This window comes from Oenanthe melanoleuca, chromosome 2 (assembly GCF_029582105.1).
Source record: "Oenanthe melanoleuca isolate GR-GAL-2019-014 chromosome 2, OMel1.0, whole genome shotgun sequence".
NCBI lineage: Eukaryota > Metazoa > Chordata > Aves > Passeriformes > Muscicapidae > Oenanthe > Oenanthe melanoleuca.
In genome coordinates, this window is record NC_079335.1 from 124,620,137 (window position 1) to 124,642,352 (window position 22,216).

Consider the following 22,216-nt stretch of genomic DNA (forward strand, 5'->3'; position numbering starts at 1 on the left):
AAGAAATAATAAATAAAAGAGTAAAAATATCCTGATTTCTTTTAAAATGGTTTCTCAAAAATATTAAAAATTAAGAGATGGCTCCAGTCAAGATTTAAAGCAAGTAGTCTTCAAAGCAGCCACATTGAATAAAACACAAAAAGAGGATTTAATGCAAAAGCAACGTTTCCATTTGGTTTAAATCATGTGCATTTCCTTTTATAGATTTAACAGCGTAAAACTTTAAAATACTTTGTTATGCTTTACAATGTATAATGACAGACCTGTCAAGAGATTCGGATTTTCCATGTGGTCAAACACTGAATGCAGATTCTCCCTAGAGACTGTCACAGAAATGACTGCAGCATGAAAAGTGAATTCATCTTTGTGACAGCCCTTTGGCAGGTTACAGGTATGTCTGGTTGTTTACATATTCCATATTCACAGTGAGACCTGGCATCGTGTGAAGGTGGAATTAAATCCTCCTTTGTATATTAATTGTGAGTGTATGTACAGGGAACAAAAGAGAAAAAAATACTATTTTTAACTAAAAGGAATCATCCTACACGTGAATTTACATGTTCTTTTGACAGTATTAAATATAAAAACATAAAAGATAAAAACTTATAATTTGCAACATTAATATATGTGTTTGGTTAATAAAATTATAAGGACAAATATACTCATTCTTATCTAAAAATGAGTATTTTAAATGCTATACATTAAAAAGATATCTGATTTTATTTTTGATCTTACTTTTGTATCATGGCATAATTTTAAAAACATTTTTTATTATACATAAAAATAACCTAACCATTACTTGTCAGACAATTCTTCTGAGAAGTGGTGTCTAAAGCGTCAGTCATTCTACCATAACTTATAAAATTAGTAACTTTTCTCCATAAATGTTGGTTGGTGCAAGTAATTAATTCAAATTCCAATTCAGAATGTCACTACCTACTTGCATATGCACCCAGATATTTGTATAAGATGCTTTCCTAAACCAATACTTCAGTATTTTGTCAAATTTGAAGTTTCTCCTATATATTACTGGCAAGAATGATTAGGGGTAAAATCCTACATATGTATTTTTTACATATAAACTGAAGACTTCAAGTTCTAGAACTGGAACATCAAAACCAAAAAAGATGTCAAGCACATGAAACCAGAGTAAAAATCTAGAACAGTGTCTGTTGATAAGCGCTTTTCTATTTGTGATTTGGTTTTGTTTTTTTTAATTTTCCTTCTCTAGTTTTACTTAATTTTAAAAGAAACTTAGTGGGAGTTCCCACATGACTATGCTCCTCCTTCCTTATACATGCTTAATTTGAATTTTTGAAAGAAATCTTGGGGCTAATGAAGTACATACAGCACTTATATTTTTGAGTGAGAAGATAAAACAGTCCATCAGAAAAGAAATCACAGCTGGTATGCAAAACCAACCTGCATTATGTTCATAAAAAATTCTTGAAGAAATGAAACAGATGTTTTTGGCAATGACAAGTACTCAAAATGCCATGAGCTTGTTTATGTGAATGGTATGGCAGGCATTCAAACAGAAGAGTTCACTTCACTAATACAGCCAAAAACCAAAAAAGCCAAGCATGCTCTAGTAGGAAGAAAGCATTAGTTGTGGCAGAGCTGAATGCTTTACAGTGTGCTTCTCTTAAATACCTAGAGGTGGTTCTGGGGATATACCAATGCTCTGTAACAAAGCTTCTGTCTCTCTTCTTTTACGGTCTAGGTCAGAATCCTCCTGAGCTGGCTCCTTCTTCTGCTGTAGATCAGCCTGAGTTAAACCAGAAGAAAACAGAAAATTTTATTCCATATGCAATCAGGTCCAGCAATTACATGTGTGAAAATATTTGTATGCACTACTGCTTAGGTACAATTTGAAATTCATTTTGATATTTTTAGGTAATTTATAGATATTTTAGATAATTTATACTGTATATATCAGTAACAGTATTCTTCCCTAAATGGATGGGAAAACTGGTCTTTGCAAGGATATCTGCAAGAATTTTTACAGGACAAGGATGGAAATTTTCTAATTCTCACTCATTAGGTGCAACTTATTCAACTAAAATAAAAGCTGACCATAGAACAACAGGTAGCATTACCCTGAATAAAACTGATCTTTTCCTACCTACTTCAGGATCAATAATAAAATTTCACTGCATTTCAGTGATGTAGCTTAAGGTCCTATGTTTGGTTCCAAGCACTTGTTGGGAAAATAAATACTTTCTCATTAATTCCAATATCCAAGAGGTGCAAAGGGAAGAACTGGCATCTCTAAACTAGGACTTTGGCAGCTTTGGCCCACTAAAATTCCACAAGACCCTTCCCTCTCTGCTATCTCTACCTCCTTGGAGCTTCCACACATTAGCCTTCTCCCACTCTAATCTATGGGCATCCAAAAACAGAAGGAGCACCTGCATTAGCCAGAATCCCACAATGAGGTTGTCCTTTCTGCTCAAACCAGAGTGTTGGAAAAGAGGATTTGTTCCTCAGACTGGTGTTGATCTTGGTGCAAGCACAATAGAAAACCTGGAAATGCAGAAGCATCGCCATGTTCTCCAGTTCAGAGACAGATAGGAAACATTGATTTTATAGTCAATGCCCAGGCAATTCCTGTGCTCAGCTCTTCCCATGAACTATCTCACAGTATGTAGGGCTGTAGACAGCTCTCCTGCACAAGTGTGAATGGCCAAGCACCTTTGTGAGTACCAGCCATCACTCCTGCACCCACCCCAGCACAGCCCACTTACACAATTATGCACTGTAGCCTTATCTGTAGACATGGTCTTGGAGATGGAAATGTTTCAACCACCACAATACTCCACGAGGCATAAAGTCAGTCAGGGGACCAAGAGAAAGGACCTAGAGGTCCCTTGAGCCATTAGCTCAGCCCCTTCCCTCTGGTTCTTTAGTAAAGGATACTGAAAGTGCCACCAAAGATCTGCTCGTGGAGCACTTCCCCAGCGAGTCCAGGAGCCCCACTGGGGCCTCTGCTGTAACTGCACAGTGTGGCTCAAATGAAAAAAAGATTAAAAAGACAGCCAAAACTGGAATGCTGATTTCTTGGATCACATCACATTTCCACGGTAATTCCATGAAATTCATGTACAATATTAAAGTGTCAGTTTAAAAGGAAACCAGTTATTAGTAAAGGATAACAGGTGCTTTAAACTATAGTAAGTGTTGACATTTGAAGGAAAGGAAGCATAATCACTTAATGCTTCTCTGACTTTGCATGAAAATGAATATCCACTCCCTGTCAATTCTCACCTCTATTCCACTAAGTGACTGAATAAAAAGAAGTACAAATCCTTTAATGATAAACCTAATGCATATTGTCAAGGACAAATAAACTAATATGTCAATCAAACTTTAACAGAACTGAAAGATGCACCCATGCCAGAAGATGAAAATGCAATTGCAATTATGTTTTACTTTCCTGGAGAATAATAATTGTAAATCTGTTACCTTACCTAGTAATCAAACTAGTCTTCAGAGTACAAAATACATATTTAGATTGTAATGGCTTGAAAAAAAGTGAGTCCTCTTTCAGTCTTTCCCCACTCTCCACTCCCTTTCCATTGAAGGAGAGCCCATGAAAAAGCATTGTGGCAAATCAATTTTTCTTTCTCCATACACATGCACATCATGTTGTCTAAACTGTTGTCATTTGACAGTGCTGTGGTTTTAACAGCAATTCCCTCACCCCAACGTTCCTGACTAAAAATAAGCTTTTTGATTTTAAGGTTAGTCTGATGTGGGTTTGAGTATCTCATTCCACATGACAGATACCTTGGGGCATACAATACTGAGATGTCAAAACCTCAGCAAGCCCCTTGTGCAAGCATGAGCTATCTAAAAGGTGGTTTTGCAACTTTACCTCTTTTTTCTTCCTTTCTTCCTCCTTCCGTTTCTTTTCTTCTCTTATCTGAGCCAAACGTTGTTTTTTGCGCTCAAGTTCTGCTTTTAAATCACTTTTGTCTGACATTTTGACTCTGCTGGAAAACAAAAATATGGAAATCAAGGTGAAAATTGAATTATTACCCTATTTACTGAAAAAAAAAAAAGTTAATTAGATCAAAAGGAGGGCTTCTAAATCTGCAACAAATATATTTCTATATAAACACTGGTCCTTGGACTATACTGACAGTGTAGAAAGTGGAACATTTTTTTCGCAATTTTCATTTCAAGAAAATAGACCAGATGTGGAATATATTTTCCAACTGCCTCTACTACAAAATTACCTTTGTGAAGCAAATCTATTACTGTTCAAAATACTGCTTTAATGCTTTCAAAGTGAAGCTAAAGCCTTGTGATTTCCATGATCTTGAGCAGCTCTGCCAGACTGCAGAACTCAGATCCACAAACAGGTTTCAAGTACCAGAATCAGAGCTGCTCCAAACAGCCCCATACTTCTTAGACAAGCAATAATTTTACTTGCAACAAATGAAAACAGGAGAGTTTTTGCTTCTACAGGTGCTTTGCAGAGCTGCCAGGCAGGATCCCCTGCTCCATCCACTGTCCCACACAGACCATCAGCTCAGTATCCTTCTCACACTCACTGAGCACTCTCACCAAGATATGAGCTATCCTGCCCAGGAATTCTCTCCACCCTTTCCAGGGAAATCTGGGCCATTCCCCCAAGAAGCTGAAGACAAGACACAAAACCAGGCAACCCAGCAAATTGGAGTTTGTCTCTAATGAAGCAGCACATTGCTCTGCCAATAGTCCTGTGTTCAGATCATCTTTCCAAGAGGCAGAAGACATGCCTAACACTCCTGATTTTATGCCATCCACACAAACTTGGCAAAAACATTTCTTCTGAAATACTGAAAGACCTCTTCCAACATTTAAACCCACTTTTCTTTAGAATAGTGATGTAAAGCCACAAATATTCTTTGTCTTTTAAATCTCTGTCAGCCTTTGCCGATGTACGTGAGACTTGACAATGAAGGGCAAGAAAATAAAAAGTCATACTATACAAATATAGAGCCAGATCTTTAAAGAGGATATGATATCAATCTTTTTCCACAGTTTTAAAACCCCACCAGTATTGCATAAATCCATAACTTAAGTCACAGATTATTTATTGATTTTCTAACATCATAATCATTACAAACTGTAATCTAACTGTATCAATACTGATTTTCTTATTAGGACTTTGTTTCAAAGACAGTTCTGACTAATATAGACATTCATGAAAAGAGTTAACTGTGCCTTTCCTGTTCACACATCACTGACCATATCCTCTGCTGCAACTCAAAATCAATCAGATCAATGGCAGTGCCATGTACATGCAATGGAAGTCTATTGTTCACTGGATTGCATGGGAAATTTGAATGTCAGCTCTATGTTAGTATAATGAGAACTCTACTCATATTACTGCCTGGATGGGTGGATGACCAGAGAGTAAAATTATCTGCTAAAAATTACAGGGCACTTTCACCCATCATGAATTTTACTGCAGACATCGGCTTCCTGCTGAAAACAATAAAAGTGTAATTAGCCAGTGACATAGAGGATATTGCCAACAAAACATCACCTGCACATTAAGCACAATCTCAGCTCCAAATGCTTTGTTGTCTTTGCAAGCATTTTCCTTAAAGAAAAGAATAGAATAACATTTGGAATCAGACAAGGAAACCATTTAATGAAAAGGACAGGCATAAGAGCAGCTCAAACTCCAGCTCACAGATTCTGCACTTCAGCAGAGCTGGCCATGCTGGCAAAGCACCCTTTAAAGGCCAGGGGACTCTGGTTAATCCACAACAGCTGCCAACCAACAGAACCACTGGATACACTGGCTGCATGTGGAGGACCACCATTTCTTTATTCCTCCACAACTCTCATCCTATCCATAATAGTATGGCTATCAATTGGAGAAAATCAAAACTGTCAGAAAAAAATTGCATTTGATATCAAGACAAATAAGCAGCAGCACCTTAACGTTAATCTGTGTAATCAGCTGACATCAGTGAGCTCATTTTTTACATGAGAAATGCCCAGAGAAAAAAACCAAGCATTTTAATGGCAGTGCAGGTAGTGTTTTGCCTATGTGTTCAGGATTTCTGTGTCTCTCTTAGATATGGTTGAAATCCCATTTGAAGTCATTTTCCTAATCTGTTGCACACATTTGAATTCTGAGTATGAAGTCACCCCTCAGAGCCCTTTGGACTAGATAGAGGTTTTGCATCCTTTTAGTTCTGCAGTTTGGCAACAGAGAGAGAGCTCCTGTTTCTATGCAAAAAATATGCAGATGCATTTTAAGGCTACTGACAAAAACCCTGAGGGTTTGGCATCCCTTTCAAGCTGTTTGTCAGATATCAATGAATGGCTTTCTAAAAATTCATTCCCTTAACATCAGGGAAGCTAACTAGCTTTTCCCCTGATTTGAGCATCAATGGATTAGTGCCTGGCTCCCTTTTTACAATGCTCCAGTCAAGGGGACCAAATCCTATTATAACTTTGCTCTATTTTTAACAAGATAGATCTTATGTACAACAAAGATGATGTATTAAATTTCCTTCAAAGAATGTTGCCAGAGCTCAGTTATATACTTTCATCCTGAATATATTATAGTCATGCCTGAGCCCCTCAGACAGCTTACCAACCTGCAGACTGGCTGTTTACAATTTTAGCACAAATTGAACACCAAGGGTATGTAACCACCTTTCTCAGATGCCAGCAAGGTGGTAGCAAGCAAGGAGGCAAATGTACTTGTCACTGTGCTTGGCATTAACCATGGACTTAACACTGTTCATTACTGGCAGCAAATTTCTAATAAATGCCATTCTGAGTGCTAAAAGCCATGCCACACCAAGAAGGATGAAGGCAAACAGCAAGAGAGATTTACTTTTAACATTCTCTGTGGTGCAGAATGACAGCCCAAGGCTTATGCACAATCTAATCTGCAGCCTGGGAGAAAGCACTGGTCAGAGGAATCACCAAGGAGCACATTTTGTACTGAAGCAATTAAATCCCCTGTGTGGGAGAAGGAACACATAGGAACAAACACACTGAACATTGAGTAAATGTAGAAATAATTATCATAGCCTGGGGCTCCCCTCTTTGAGGGAAACACATAATCTTAGATCAATTTTTATTTGTTTGGCTCAGTTTATTTTCATGGTTTTAAAATGGGAGAGAGAGTCCTCATACCCCAGAAGAGATTACCACACATGCTAGCATAGGTTCTTGTTATCAGGACTTTGCACAGAGAGCAGCTGCCTGAGCTCCCAATAGTTAGAGAAAATTCTCCTTCCTTTGAGATACTGATGAAAGGAGCTGGCTCCTCCTGGTATGCCTTTTAATGAAATGGAGTTCTCCATTTGAAGATGTCAGTTTTTCCCATGTGCATTAAACATGCCTCAGAATCCCCTCTTAGGCTTGGAAACAGTAAATTAGACTTTTACACCAGACCCAGCACGATGGCAGCCACCCAGGGCTGTGCACATGCAGCACTGGCTGCCAGGGACTGCTCCTGGGACTCCATCATCTACAGCATCCTGGATGCCCACAGTGCACATGCACAGCTATCCCCACCACCAGTACAGCTAAAATCAAAAGAGTCTGTGTATTATAGGACATGATTCCACTTTTCCGAAAAAGCAGCTAGGATTAAGCATGCCCCAAAGTCACCAATTCCTCTTTAATGATGATAAAGGGCCCTGAGTGACATTAAGTTCTAGGAATCTCCATTGTAAATGTCTCACACAGGGTGAGAATTCTTAAAATGCTCCCAACAGTCTCTTGTAGCTTTTCATTGTATGAAACAAGATATTTGAAAGACAATTTACATTAATCTCAAAATAATAATGATGTTTGCACAAACTTCTCTGCTGTACACAACATACATCAAACTACTCCACTAAGCTCATCCCACAAGTAGTAACATCTCACAACCATTCATTTGTGGTAGCAGTAAGAATATAAAAATGCAAACAGCAGCATCTTATCTCCAACAGGACTAAAAGCCATGCAAGTGCTGTTACAGATGCAAACCAGTTTTACTGTGGCTTTACAAGCTCCAAGGTCTTTATCAATGATCAGTATCCAATATTTGAGCAGATATTTTTTTAAAGCATTTATATGAACACTTAACAGCAGAAACAGTCACAGGTATCTAAAAAGGTTTTACTTGAATTTCAGTACCAATAAGTTGATGCTTGTTAGAGTAATAAAACCAGAAAAACAGGTACAAAGAGTTGCAAGACGTACGTAGGTAGGACTAAATACAGGAAAAAATAAGCCCAAAATGACCAATGTATATAAAATAAAATAAAAAGACAATTGCAACAGTGCAATTTTTAAAGTAGAAAAGGTAAACAATATATAAGATCTCCCTTCTCTTCAAGCCTTCCTTTGTATTTGCTAGAAGAGCATTTTGCCTGCATGCTTTCACCAAGCTCATCTAAAAAGGAACCCAAATTTCCAAATCTGGTAGCACATTAAAAAAGCCTAAAAATTTTACTGCTTTTTGGTGTTTGCAGGATTTTTACATGCTGCTCATTCAGTAGGCTGCAATAGAGCAGGAATTTTCCAAAAGGAGCAGAAATTCTACTCTTCATGAGCCTTGAGGTCTTTCCTGGTTTGTGACTTCCTGAGTTGTCCTTTCTGTTATTATCTCCATTGCAATTACCAAAGGGGTTCATTAGATACTGTTACATATGGCATTAGTCATAGTATATAACTAATCATAAATAATTGATTCATTAATACACTTCTCCACAATAAATAGGCAGCATCTAGCATTTAGAGATGCTGTACATGTATTATTAATATGCCTTCATAAATAGCCAGTTACTTGAGTTCAAAACTGCAAAATGTATTGGTGTGAAATGCAAAGGATGCTGAACAATAAAATTTATTACTCAGTGGTTTTGGCTTTAAAGAATGGTCTATAAAGTGGGAGTACTATTACTATTGGAACTCTGACATATGAAGTGTTCCACTGGAAAAAAATGATTCATTTCTATCATGTACTGTATTTATGCCTACTTGATACAAATTAGCATCTTTACTACAGTGAGGAATATTATATATTTTTACAACAGAAAAAAAATCCCATGAGATCTACCTATGACTTCAACAGCTGTAAAGTGTGCATGCAAAGCATGAAACAAAGCAGACAAACAGCTTTGGTCTGCAAGAAACCAGAGGGAGTTGCTACCCTAGTATAAATGCACTCTAATACATTGCATTCATTTGAAAATAATGTTTGAAACATACTTCAAATGGGCAAGAGGGGCTAGAAGCATCTCAACAGCAATTTTTAAATAAACATGAGTGCCTCTTCTCATCATGCGTCAGAATTTGTACTTGACTTCAGTCGAATAACATAAATAATTTTGCTAAATGGGCATATCAATGTTTACAAAATCACAACAACGAGCAAATATTTGCAGCTGCAAAAACTCAGCATTTGCAGTATTTAAAGGAATCTCCTGTGTTTGTCAAATTCAGAAAAACACTAAGTAAAATTGGAGAGACAAAGTATTCTTTCTACATAACCTTGAGGCAAAATAGTCAGGTTTTTTACACTGCATTTCTGTATTTATTTATAAATAAAAATGGTTGTCAAGTGTTACATTTCAGGGAATGTACCATTTTTATCCTTCATCTTCTGAACATTTCTTGCAGATGGGTTTTGTACTTTGTTCTGTAAAGGTTTACAAATCATAAGCATCCAGAGATTTGGTTCTGTGCTTCCTCCTGGTTGCTATGCAACAGGTCAGCACATCTTTAGCCTATTTATTTTGATGCTGACAGGGTGTAAGATATGTACCCACAACTGCTCAGCTACACATCCCTTCCAATCTATTACCATTTAATCTTTTCACTTTTGTTCTTCCATAATGGCCAAAATGAAACTCAGTTTCAGCAGAATTGTAGGGTTCCCACAAAGCAGCATGTGAGCAGAACTCTACTACTGCCCATTCTTCCAGCACCAGGAGTACAGTCAAAGAAACAACACCTTCTTGTCATCCCTTCCTCTCATGCTCCTTTAGTCTTAAATTTACCATGATCTTTTCAATTCCAACAAAACATAGTGCCACATGGAAGAGCCACCAAGGTTGAAGGGAAGAAGCTGCTGGCAACAATACTGGAGATGAGCAAGAACACACAAACTTCCAGCAAGGAGCAGAATAAATTCAAGGACTCATACTAACATGTCACTCCAGCAAAACTGCTGCATGTTTTGCACCAAATATGCTCCCTTAATATTGAATTCCACAGAACCAACAGCATATATCACCTCAAAGAAAAATGAATTTTAAATGTGTCTTTTCAAATGCCTTGGATTTTCTCTTAATAAGCATTAAAGAGCACAGTTATAACTACACAATGATCTCAGATTGCTGCTGCATTGAGCAGGACCATTGAGATGCTCCTCGATGCAGCAGCCAATACTGATTTGTACTTCCCAGGGGTCTGACTGAGGAATTGTGCCCTCTGAATCTGTTACTAAGAGCAAATGTTTTTAACAAAGCAACCACTTGCATGCTTGACAATGTTTAGATCTTGTAGAATAGAAGATTCCTAAGCATTCTTGGCCACTGCCCTCTCTATCAGCTTCTGTCTGTCATCTTTTACTGTCTGGCTGCAATAACACCCAGGACTCCATGTGTGGCTCTGTATACAGCTGGGAATGGACATTAAAAAATTCCAAATTTTGTGACTCCACATTCCCCACACATTATCTGGTCTTTCTTGCTACCCTGTGTTATTTTCTGTGAATTTTCCAGCTTGCTCCAGAGAGGAATTACAGGATGAACAGATCAAGAGTAGGAAGCCCTTCTGAGAAGGACTTGGGAGTGCTGGTGGATGACCCAGCAATGTGCACTGGGCTGCACCAAAAGCAGTGAGGCCAGCAGGGTGAGGGAGGGGATTCTGCCCCTCTGCTGTGCTCCAGTGAGACCCCACCTGGAACACTGCATCCAGCGCTGGGGTCCCCAGCACAGGACATAGACCTGCTAGAGAGAGTCCAGAGGAGGCCACCAAGTTGATTAGAGAGATGGAGTAGATCTCCTGTGAGGAACGGCTGAGAGATTTGGATTTGTTCAGCCTGGAAAACAGGGGGCTTTGGGGTGACCTAATTGCAGTTTTCCAGTACCTGAAATGAGCCCACAGGAAAGAAAGACAGACTTTTTGTAACAGCTTGAAGTGACTGGACAAGTGGCAAGAAATTGAAACTGAAAAAGAGTAGGTTTAGATTGGCAATTAGGAAAAAAGCTTTTACTGTGAGGGTGGTGAGGCACTGGAACAGGTTGCCCAGAGAAGCTGTGGATGCACCATCCCTGGAAGTGTTTAAATGTCAGGTTGGATGGAGCTCTGAGTGAAAGGTGCCTCTATCCACTGAAGGGAACTTTGAATTAGATGATCTCAAAGGTTCCTTTCAACCCCAGCCATCCTATGATTCTGTGACCTAGTAAGATAATTTAAAGGTGTGTTCTGACATTAAAAGACAACCAAATGCAAGCTGTAAATTGGTAAGATTTTAGAGATTGAAAATGTGAGAAAAGTAACAATCTAAACCTCAAGCTGAAGGTCACTTACCTAGAAAAGTAAGAGCCTTGTGTTTCATGTCTTTGATTTCAATTTCTTTTGTATGTATTTCTTATACAATGATCAGATGTCAATGAAATCTGCTGCTATCATCGATATGACCTCTTCTTCAAAACCTATATAAAATATCTTGTTCATCATAACAGTGCCAAAGTGCTTCCCAGGGGTAAATTTAATGATTTACTAAGACCTAACATAGAATTTTGCTTCAGGATGTCTGCTAGTCTCTCCTGAAGTGGAACAAAGACTCCTTTTCTCCATCCTGAAAATATTTCAGCCATTAAAACATGTACTTCCATTCCATATGGGGGGTAAAACTGACCCCTCTGACTTTTCCACCTTCCTCCTGAGACAACCCTAGTGGTGTATGGCCAGCAAAGTGATACTTAAAGCCATTTACCTAAACATGAAAAATGCATGCTCTAGTTTCTGCTTCTTAACCCAGTTATGACAACTGCCTGAGAGACATCAAAGAACAAGCTATGCTGCCATCACACAGATTTTTCTGGAAGACTTACCCAGATACCGTTTCTTTCTTATAACAAAATGTGCTTTGCTTTGTCGCTGATGTCTGTAAGGATGTAACTAGGTTAAAAATATTACACATTGATTTTAGCTCTGAAGTCAAGACAGCTAAAGATTTAGAAAACAGGCTGTAAGAAATATACAGAAAGTTCTCAAAAAGCAGGATAAACAACACTGCCATTCTCTTTTTACTTCCCAGGGCTTACTTGGCAGTACTAATAAAGCAAGATGAATGCTCAGAGCCTGCCTTAGCCAAATATCTCTGCTGACTGACAGAAGAGAAAAAAGGTATGTCCAGATAACAAGGCAAGATGATGAAAGCAGATGTCTAACAACATAATTTAAAAGGCATATGCAAAGAATTTGAATATGAGAGAGGACAATGAATCAAGAAATCTATGCCTTCCATTTATTTTTTCTGTGGTTGAAGCCTTCCACCAATATAGGAGAAACATGTTTGGGGGTCTGTTTGCTTGTTTGTTTGTGGTTTGTTGGGGGGGTTTGGACTTTTTTTGTCTTGAGAAGACTGAAACCCACATTCTTAGGGTGACTGTTGGCTAATGAGTGAGTTCTGGAGGAATGGAGATTGCATTCTTAATCATTGAAGCTATTTTCTATTAATTTCTTTTCTGCAAAGATTCATTGGACCAGAAGAAGCAGATGCAAGAGAGCGAACATTAATCCCTAACAGAGGCCCCTGGGTTCTAGTCTTTGTTTCAGGGTTAGTTTATATTACACATAGTGACTGTTTAGTTTATAATACAGTGCTGTATTTAGTATCTGGAGCCAAAGACTCCTCTCTCTTCCTGAGCATGTGAAGCAAGGTGCTGAAGAGTCCTTTCTATTTCTCCCACATGCTCTGTTGCACCCAAAGAAACTTTAATACTTTAGATTTATGTGAAGCAGCCTCAGCAGGGAAGACTGGAAAGGCACTTACTGCAGAAGACATTTAGGTTGCTGGTCAGAGCACAGATGAAGGCAAATATCTATTTAAGCAAAAGCAAAAATTACCTGAGAGTCCTTTACTTTAGGTGAGTCCCATTAAAACCAGGGACCACTAAAAGCAGGAGCAGATGCTGTCAGCTGCAGCTCAGAGTGGAACACACAGTCTGGCAGATGTGAACTAGATGGAGCAGCCTCAGAGAGACAGAGAATGGACAACTGGGCTGTTGAGTCTGGGGGCTCACAGGTAAAACCACATCAGAAAAAGGCAAAAAAGGTGAAAAAGTGAGATTTTAGAGACCACCTCTGCTTCAGGAGCTAGGTGAGAGCCAAACTGATTTTTAAGGACAGCAATTTTAGTTTCTGTTTCCACACCATTTTGTCAGTTTAGATGCAGCTGAGCTTCCCAGGCATCATAAGAACTTCCAGTTTGGGGAATTCAAGTATGCATACCAGGTTTAAGATGTGGACATGCTCCACACTTCAGGCACAGCCCCCCACAAAGGCAAGGCTGGCTGCACATGGGTTCTTCTCCCACACACACACATCTCTCTCAAATGGCCTGGCTTCCACTGAGAAGAAGCTTCACAACTGGGCTGACTGAGAGCAAAAGCAAACAAGTCCCCATCCTAAATGGTGGGGCAACCACACCCCTGGAGCACAGTGCAGGGTGCCTCCTTAGTGCATGGCCCAGTACCAGGACCTTGGCTCCAAAATTTGAGACCAAGACATTAGCTAGAGACCACCAGTTCTCTTCAATTGGGGAACATGATACAGATAGTTTTGGAAAATATATCAGCTTTTACTAGTGGCTGTCAAAAAAATACTGGACCACTGAAGGTCCACAAGGCAATCAGAAATTGTTCATGTCTGCTTTTCAGCCACATCAAACTGTTAAACTAGTAGTCTTGAGGATTGAGAGCAGAATACAGTTTAAAAACTCTACAGATCATTGCAGTATCAGAAGAGAGAGCCAGAGAGAACCCAGCAGTAATTGGGTAATAGTTAAAGTTAATCCTTTAGCAAAACTGGATATTATATTATATTATATTATATTATATTATATTATATTATATTATATTATATTGCACAGCAGTTACACACATACAAAATATATAAATAAATATAAATATAAATATAAATATAAATATAAATATAAATATAAATATAAATATAAATATAAATATAAATATAAATATAAATATAAATATAAATTAAATATAAATTAAATATAATATATATATATATATAGACAAACACAGTTCCTCAAGAAAAATAACACAAAAAATGGGAGGCAATCAACTTTAATCATACTTACTCCTAATTCATCACTTCCTTTAGTGAGATCAGAAACTTTCTGGGGAACAAATTAAATTTAATTAAACTTTACTGAATGAACGCTGAGGAGGCATGATCTCCATTTAAAGACTTCAAAATCAACACTAGAATTAACTCATATTACAGCTGCATTTTATTATAATTTTGTTCAAAAAGACTCTTATGTTTGTTGATGTGGAAGTCCAGAGACTTTTACTTCCCTGTCCCTGCAGTCACTGGTGAGTAAACAATAAAACCCAGTAAGTGTTATGTACAGAAAGGCTCCTGTAAAAAGTGTGGACAACACCAGTAGTAAGGCTGAAACATGGGATTTTTTCCATCTTAGCCCCTAACAAAGAATATAATTTACTGTCATCTTTTGAGTTCTGTGCTTTAAACATATGGGTAAAATCCTAAGGCTCTTTAATTTTTGATTATCAGATAAAGTACTGAATTTGCACAAGGTGTTTTGAAAATATTTTCAGAGGCCTTTAGAGGCTGAGAAACTAGGCTTTCCTGCATTATTCTTGCTATTCAGCTTTCTGTGAAAAAGAAAATATTGTGGGAAATAAAGGGACAGTTTTCCCACAGGCTCTTTCAGAACAAAGAGAGAATGGCATCACTGTTTTTTTAATTTTGACTCCAGTACAATACCCTCCTATCCCATCAGCACAATTTTTCTTGTATTATTATTACTACTGTGGAGATAGTGAAAGGCAAGGATACAACATTCACAGGCTTTGCCAAGTGCAGCAGATTATGTACATGAATAGCTAACTGCACACTAGGGGGTATGATTTAGGTCAAATTTCTTGTTCCTTTCCAAAAGGTTATAGATTTTTAAGCCATTCATTGTTTAATGCACCACACAGTCATAAGCACATATAATCTGAACTATCTTTTTTCTGCTTTTTGCAGAAGTAATTTGTTTTCCTAGGCAATGAAGACTGGCAGAAGTTGATAGTCTGTAACAAAGTGCTATAAACGTGTGATGAAGCTCTATGAGCAGTTTGAAATAAAAAGACAAAGAATTAATTCATTTAGGGGAGAACTAAGGTCTGAAATAAATCAGAATTATGATACAAACCACCTTCTGGCTCAGCAATTGCTCAAAATGTAGCTAGAAACAAACTGATGAAAGAGACAACATCATACGACTTTGAATAGTGAGATTAACGAAAATGGCAAATCTTTTATATTACTTCAAGAGAAGATAAACATGTATTATGAAATTAGTCACATGAGTTCAGATAGTGTCCCAGCTTTGTGCTGTGAGAATTGGAGAAGAAATTCTTTTAAAAGGTCAGTGTCAGTGGAACAGTCTTTAAACCAGAACAGATAGGTTCAAATATAAGAAAATATTAAAAGCAGTCTGGGTTGGTTTGTTATTTGTTTTGGGGGCTTTTTCCCCTGCAACCCTGCTTTATTACATATTTTAATTTCTGGAAATATATAATAGCAATCATTTGAAATGTCTTTGCCCCAATTACCAAGTGACCTGGTAACCACTCTGATCCTAACAGTGGTGGTCTAATGTGCAAAACACGGAACAAGGGCATGCCTTGAATAGTAAGGATTTTATACAGCTGTCTATGCCCTTTAAAAGCAAAGATCTGTTTTAATGGATACAAAACAGAAGGGGTGAATAATTTAAGGCAAGAGAAATCCATATTTTCCCTGCATGTGGTCTAAGACCTACAGTAATTAACTTTCAATACTAACATAGCATAGTTTAAATATAACATAGCTCAGCTTTTTCTGTCAAATTCAGCCTGAAAATATTAGAATCAAGGAAGGCTTGACATAAAGTGATATAAATAGATAAGAAAGATATTCTCCATTATACTTATTTATATTTAATCATACTAGGCAGTTTTGTGTCTTTGCCTTTCTATAACTCCCTATTGTTTGAACACAAAACACTGCATCTTTCTGGGCTGAAGTGAAAAATTAATAACTGAGAAGCAGGATTTGGATTTATTTGTACCACATCACAGATTGAGAGAGAAAAGAACAAGGAACTAATACAATTTCTCTGCTAGGGAGAGAAAACAAAGCTGAGGGGAGGGGAAGGCCAGCAAGGAGGGAATACGATGTTAAGACAAGTATTGAGGAAAAGAGAAAAGGGTAAGCCTCAAAGAATGATAGAAAGAGGGAAAGGAAATGTGAAGAAAAAATTTCACTGTAAACAAAAAGTTAGGTCCTTAAAAGATTCCTTCTGTAACTGTTTTCTGCTGAGTGGCAATAAATGAGCCTTCTCCTTTAACAAATTATTGATTGATTATTCTAGCATCAAGCAGGGACAGTGAACCAGCACCTGGGGAACACACAGGGTAGAGCTGCCCTGCTCCAGAAGGGCTCCCAGGAGGTCTGCTCCTCAGGTTGTTGTAACTTGTCTCTCCAGATCAGCTGAGTCACATGCATGGGGGCAGTGTTAAATATAAAACATGTACTTTTACTCTAAGATTAAGAGCCTAGAATCACAGGAGACATCTAAGCAGTTATTATTCATCAGGTAACACAGATATCTGCACACAGGTCAATGCAGCAGCTAGACAGGGACTCATATAAACTCTGTTAAGTCAATGCAAAACTCTCATTTCCTTCAATAGTGTTTGGAGAGGTATCAAACAATTTCAAACAATGAGGGCATCTGACTTCTGCCATCTCTATAGGCTCAGCTCACCACCAGAGAAGTCAGAGAGTCAGCAGTGATAGGGCTGAGACCTCTGTCCTTAAACATGAGCATGGAGTTACAGTGTGCTGCCCACAAAAGGCTTCAAGAAAGCACCACTCCTGCTCCATGCCTTCTCCATGCTGCACTGCACTCCCAGAGACTCCTCAGAATGTTTTTGCTTCAAAAGGTACAACAAAAAGTGCTGAAGAAGCACAGTAAAAAATGAAGGGGTACAGTCTTAAGCTCAGTAAGAGTTGGTACATCACCTGTCACAGATTATCAGAGGTGTCCTGTATCTGTGAGATCTAGTGGCTCCCACATTAGTGTGCTTCACAGTTTCCTGCAGCTCCTGCCATCTGCCTGGAAGTAGCCATTTTCCCAGAAAAGTTGGCAAGATGATGCCACCTAAAATGAACAGTACTGGGGGAGCAAGCTCATATATACTGTCTTATTTTGAGTCTTGCAGATGGCCAAGTGAGCAACAGCTCCCAATGTCATCTCTAACTAAAAAGAGCTAGCACACTTTTAGATGGATTATTACCAAGTAGCAAATGGACATATTGCATCGATCTGAGATTTAGACTGAGTCAGGGTCTCTCTGTTCATGTTAATGTTCATCATTCCTGCATTACCATTTCTGCCTGCTTACAAACAGCTGAGGGGAAGACCATTCCAGCCCTCATCTAAAAAGCAAGCCCCCATATGGACATGTATGTACTCATATGTACAAATATGTACTCACCTGCAGGACTTGTGTTGCTCTGATGAACAGAAATAAAACTGCACTGGCAAAAGCACAGTTTTACTAACACAAGTTACATCTCTACTAAGGACATTTTGCCATCATATTCCGTCAGTATTTTGGCTGGAAAATGTCACTTTTAAACACAGATTGCATCTAGAGTCATTATGGTTTGCTTCTTTTAAGGTTTTTAAAATAAAAATCTGAAAGTATCAGATGAGTATTGCACTGAGGGGTCATTATATCTGACTATGGCAGAAAGCTTGAGACTGTATCTCTATGGATATGAATTACCCTGTGCACCTCTGTGAGGATTTGAGTTACTTCCCTCCAACTTATCCAAAAATTAAAGCCCATGGAAAGGACAAGGAGGATCATTTTGTTAACATACCACCACCACATCCAAGCAACTTATTTTGGCACTAGGTGCTGTTAATGCTAAAAGATTCCTAATTACTGCTTCTGCTGCTGGTCAAACCAAGCCAAAGGAGCTCAACAGGGCACTCAAGGCATAGCCCTGGTTAATAAGCCTGAGTAGTTCTAGAGTGACCATAAATATGTTTAAAATCTCTGTGAGAAGTAAAGTTTGAGGAGCTGAAATATACTAAATGATTAACTGATTCACTAGCAAGAGTAAATGAAGCTTTCAAAAACAATACTGCCTTTCTATACCCTTATGATTTTTCTATTTCAATCTCTTATCTTTTTCCCTTCCAGACCATTTCACATCATTGTCCAATATCCTGCAATGGTGCTGCCTCTAACACAGCCTGTTAGAGCAACCAGCTCTATCTAGTATTGCCCCTCTCTCTTCTTGCAGGGTGGAAAATAGAGGGCAGCAAGGAATGCTTTTTGAAACCTGTCTTACAAAAGGAAAAAGACCAAGGGACTAAATCTGTTCATTTATTTGAAAATAAGGCAGGTAAGTTCTTGTTGCATCATTCAGAGAACCTACACTGAAGACAGCTGCTAAAGCAAGGCTTTTATCTACGGGAGGCATAACAGGAACCAGAAACCTGAAGCTGGAAAAATACACTGGAAAACAAACATATTTCAATAATGAAAAAACTAGTCACTGAAAGGCATCACAAAGGAGGGCAGCTCACTGCCCTTCCTTCTATAGAAAGAGCTGGAAGGTCAGCTTCTTAATTTAAGATCTGCAGGGTACAAAATAATATCTCCCTGACTATTCTTTGAGTAGCCAGATTTCCAAACTTCCAGTAATTACTTCATCTGTAAGGTGTGGTTTATTGCTGCTCCTTAAAAGATTCCTCTTCTAAACTGTGGATAAGGCAGCACTACAGTCTTTCATGGTAGACTAATTTGAGGCAGAGGTGCTTAGAGCTGAGAGAAATCTAGCCAATCCAACTCTAAACCATCTTTTGGATCTCCACATACCTGGCCCTCAGAAGTCTCACTTATCAAGGAAGATGACAGATAAGTCCCAGTCTTCAAAACAGTCTGTTCACAGAGAAGGTACAGAAGGGACAACACATTTTGTATTTTTATGGACTGTAGATGGATGATTTTGGGAAAAGAAAATAAAGCAGAGGATGAGTGTCACAGTGAGCACTCCCATGGGGAGAAGACCTGGATGCAGACCCAAGGTACGTAGCAAGAACAAATGAGGTACTTCAACAAAGCACATTGATAGTAACAGAAATTAAATTCCCTGATTGCTCTGATAACACCATCTATCAGGAGACAGGCAGTCCTGGGACCCAGGATTTCCATTCTGAAACAGGTTTTGCAGTCCCGTGCTTCATGATACTTAATGCCATTCCCAAGGTAATTTTAAGTCCTCATGCAGAAGCAAAGCATTGACAAAACCCTGTATGTCAGGATAAATTTCCAGGTGCAGGCACCAAAGTCACATGCCAACTTCATGTCAGGTCCTTCCATCTCATACCCTCTATATTAGCAGGCTAGACTGCTTGATCTGCATGAATCCTTATGTTACATGCATTTATAGCTCCAATCTGTACTTTCTGTCAATTGCAATATTGACAGAAAAACAAACTTTGTTCCAGGCCATAAAATGGGGGCTTTGTCTAGGAAATCTGGGGACTTACATTCTCTGCTGACCATGGGGGATTCCCGGGATGATGTAGCTGTAATAACATCCAAAATCTATTTCACTGGACTACCAGTGCAAAAAGGCCTTTGGCTGACTCCCTCCTTCTTTCACCCTTTTAGGGAATTACCTTAAGAAGAGGGAAAGATATATTTGCTGTCCACTGTCGTCCTGGACTTGAGTAAACCCACTACGGCTCACACTCTGCGAAGAATTATAGATGAAAAACTTTTACCGCTCCCTTTTAAGCTGTTCGGAGCTCAGGCTCCAGCCGGGAGCCCGCGGCCGAGAGGCGCCCCAGGGACCGGAGCAGGTGCCGAGGCTCGCTCAGCGCAGCGCTCCCGCAGGCGAGCCGCGGCCGCCGGAGCGCACCGCGGGCAGCGGGGCTGCCGGAGCCCAGCCGGGATGTCCGCTCGCCCAGCCGGGATGTCCGCTCGCCCAGCCGGGATACCCGCTCGCCCAGCCGGGATGTCAGCTCGCCCAGCCAGGGGATGCCCGCTCGCCCAGCCGGATACGCGCTCGCCCAGCCGGGATGCCCGCTCGCCCAGCCGGGATGCCCGCTCGCCCAGCCGGGGGATGCCCGCTCGCCCAGCCGGGATGTCCGCTCGCCCAGCCGGGATGCCCGCTCGCCCAGCCGGGATGTCCGCTCGCCCAGCCGGGATGCCCGCTAGCCCAGCCGGGATACCCGCTCGCCCAGCCGGGATACCCGCTCGCCCAGCCGGGATGTCCGCTCGCCCAGCCGGGATGTCAGCTCGACCAGCCGGGATGCCCGCTCGCCCAGCCGGGGGATGCCCGCTCGCCCAGCCGGGATGTCCGCTCGCCCAGCCGGGGGATGTCCGCTCGCCCAGCCGGGATGCCCGCTCGCCCAGCCGGGATGCCCGCTCGCCCAGCCGGGATGCCCGCTAGCCCAGCCGGGATGCCCGCTCGCCCAGCCGGGATGCCCGCTAGCCCAGCCGGGGATGCCCGCTCCCCCAGCCGGGCCGCCTGCCCTGGGAGCGCCTCCGGCGGTCGCGCCAGGCTCCGCGGCCGCTGCGCATCCCGCGGAGCGGCTCCCGCCCCGCTCCTCCGCCGGCAGCGCCGGGCCCAAGGGCAGCCCCGCACTCGCCGCTCCGGCACGGCCCCGCCGGTCCCGGCCCCCCGGGAGCCTCACCTCCGCCGGCGGCCGGGAGATGCGGAGCGGCTCCCGGAGCCCTGCAGCGCTCACAGACCCTCGCCGCCGGGGGAGCAGAGGGATGCTCCGCTGACTGAAGGGCTGCCGAGCCGAGCCGAGCCGAGCCGAGCCGAGCCGAGCCGAGCCGAGCCGAGCCGAGCCGAGCCGAGCCGAGCCGAGCCGAGCCGAGCCGCCCGCCGCTGCGGCAGGACCGCCGCCGCCGGCTGAATCTGCTGTCTCACGGTGGACAGGCTCCTCCCGAGAGCTGCTGCTGCCGCTCTCCTCCTCCTCCTCCTCCTCCTCCTCCTCCGCCCCGCGCTCCCGGTAGCGACACCCCCGCCGCCCGTGGGGCCGGGGCGGGGCCGGGGCCGCGGGCAGGTGGCGGCTCCGTGTCCCCGCCCGTTCCCGGCTGCTCCGGCCTCAAGCGCGCCCGCTCGGCTCCTCCGCGCTCCCCTCGCTGTCACCGCCACTGCCCGGCTGTCAGCACAGCACCGGCTTCACCGGCAGCCCCACGACACCCGGGCAGCATCCCTGACACCATCCCACGGCTGCAGCCGTCGGCCCCACGGCGGCCGAGGCAGCATCCCCACCACCATCCTCACGGCAGCAGCTGGCAGCCCCATAAAGGCTTAGCCACCACCCTCTAAGGTACCCAGGATATTCCACCCTGGCCATCAGCGCCGCAGCAGCCTGGCACCAGGCTCCTGCTTAGTCCTGTCTCTTTCTGGGAGAAAAGGAAAATCTGTGCTCTTTGGTATGATGGTTTTGATGTCTTGGACACATGACTCACTGTTGTCCATCCCTCTGGTTCAAGACAGTGGGAAAGGCACCCTCCAGAACCCCATCCCTGCAGCCTAATCTCTTGTTTTCTTTCGGTGGGAAACACTAATTCCAGCCACTGTCATTGGAGGTCTAGGCCTGTCCTGGGAAGAATGAGGTATACCCAGCTCCCTGAAAACCAAAAAGGATTCACATCACCTCCAGTCCCTGCCACACCCAGACAGACACCTGACCAGGGGACAAAGAATCCTGAGGAGGAACAAAAGTCTCCATTGCTCATGAGGATACAGTGATGAAATAACAGTTTCTCAATTTAATTGGAGTCCAATCAGGAAAGATTCATCTTTTGCTCTCCTGTGAAAGTTCTTAAAGAGCAACGTCTTCTGCTTCTGCAGGTTGCATGTGGAAAAACCCCCTGTGGTTTTAAATGGACAATTTGAATAAGTT

At 41.4% G+C, this 22,216-nt stretch overlaps 1 protein-coding gene across 11 annotated transcripts in view; it reads right to left on the reverse strand.

Moving 5' to 3' along the window:
- DYNC1I1 (dynein cytoplasmic 1 intermediate chain 1) overlaps positions 1-21,342 on the reverse strand; it is a 182,837-nt gene extending 161,495 nt beyond the window's left edge. For 5 of the 11 annotated variants that reach the window (XM_056486198.1, XM_056486193.1, XM_056486195.1 and 2 more), the window contains exons 1-3: positions 20,990-21,342; positions 3,878-3,995; positions 1,654-1,768 (exon numbers count right to left, since the gene is read on the reverse strand). In XM_056486198.1, coding sequence (XP_056342173.1) covers positions 1,654-1,768; positions 3,878-3,985 — 223 coding nt within the window. In that variant the 5' untranslated portion in view covers positions 3,986-3,995; positions 20,990-21,342. The remainder of the gene's footprint in view (positions 1-1,653; positions 1,769-3,877; positions 3,996-20,989) is intronic. The other 6 variants (XM_056486199.1, XM_056486189.1, XM_056486191.1 and 3 more) reach the window with 5 other exon arrangements.
- Between the last annotated feature and the right edge of the window lie 874 nt (positions 21,343-22,216).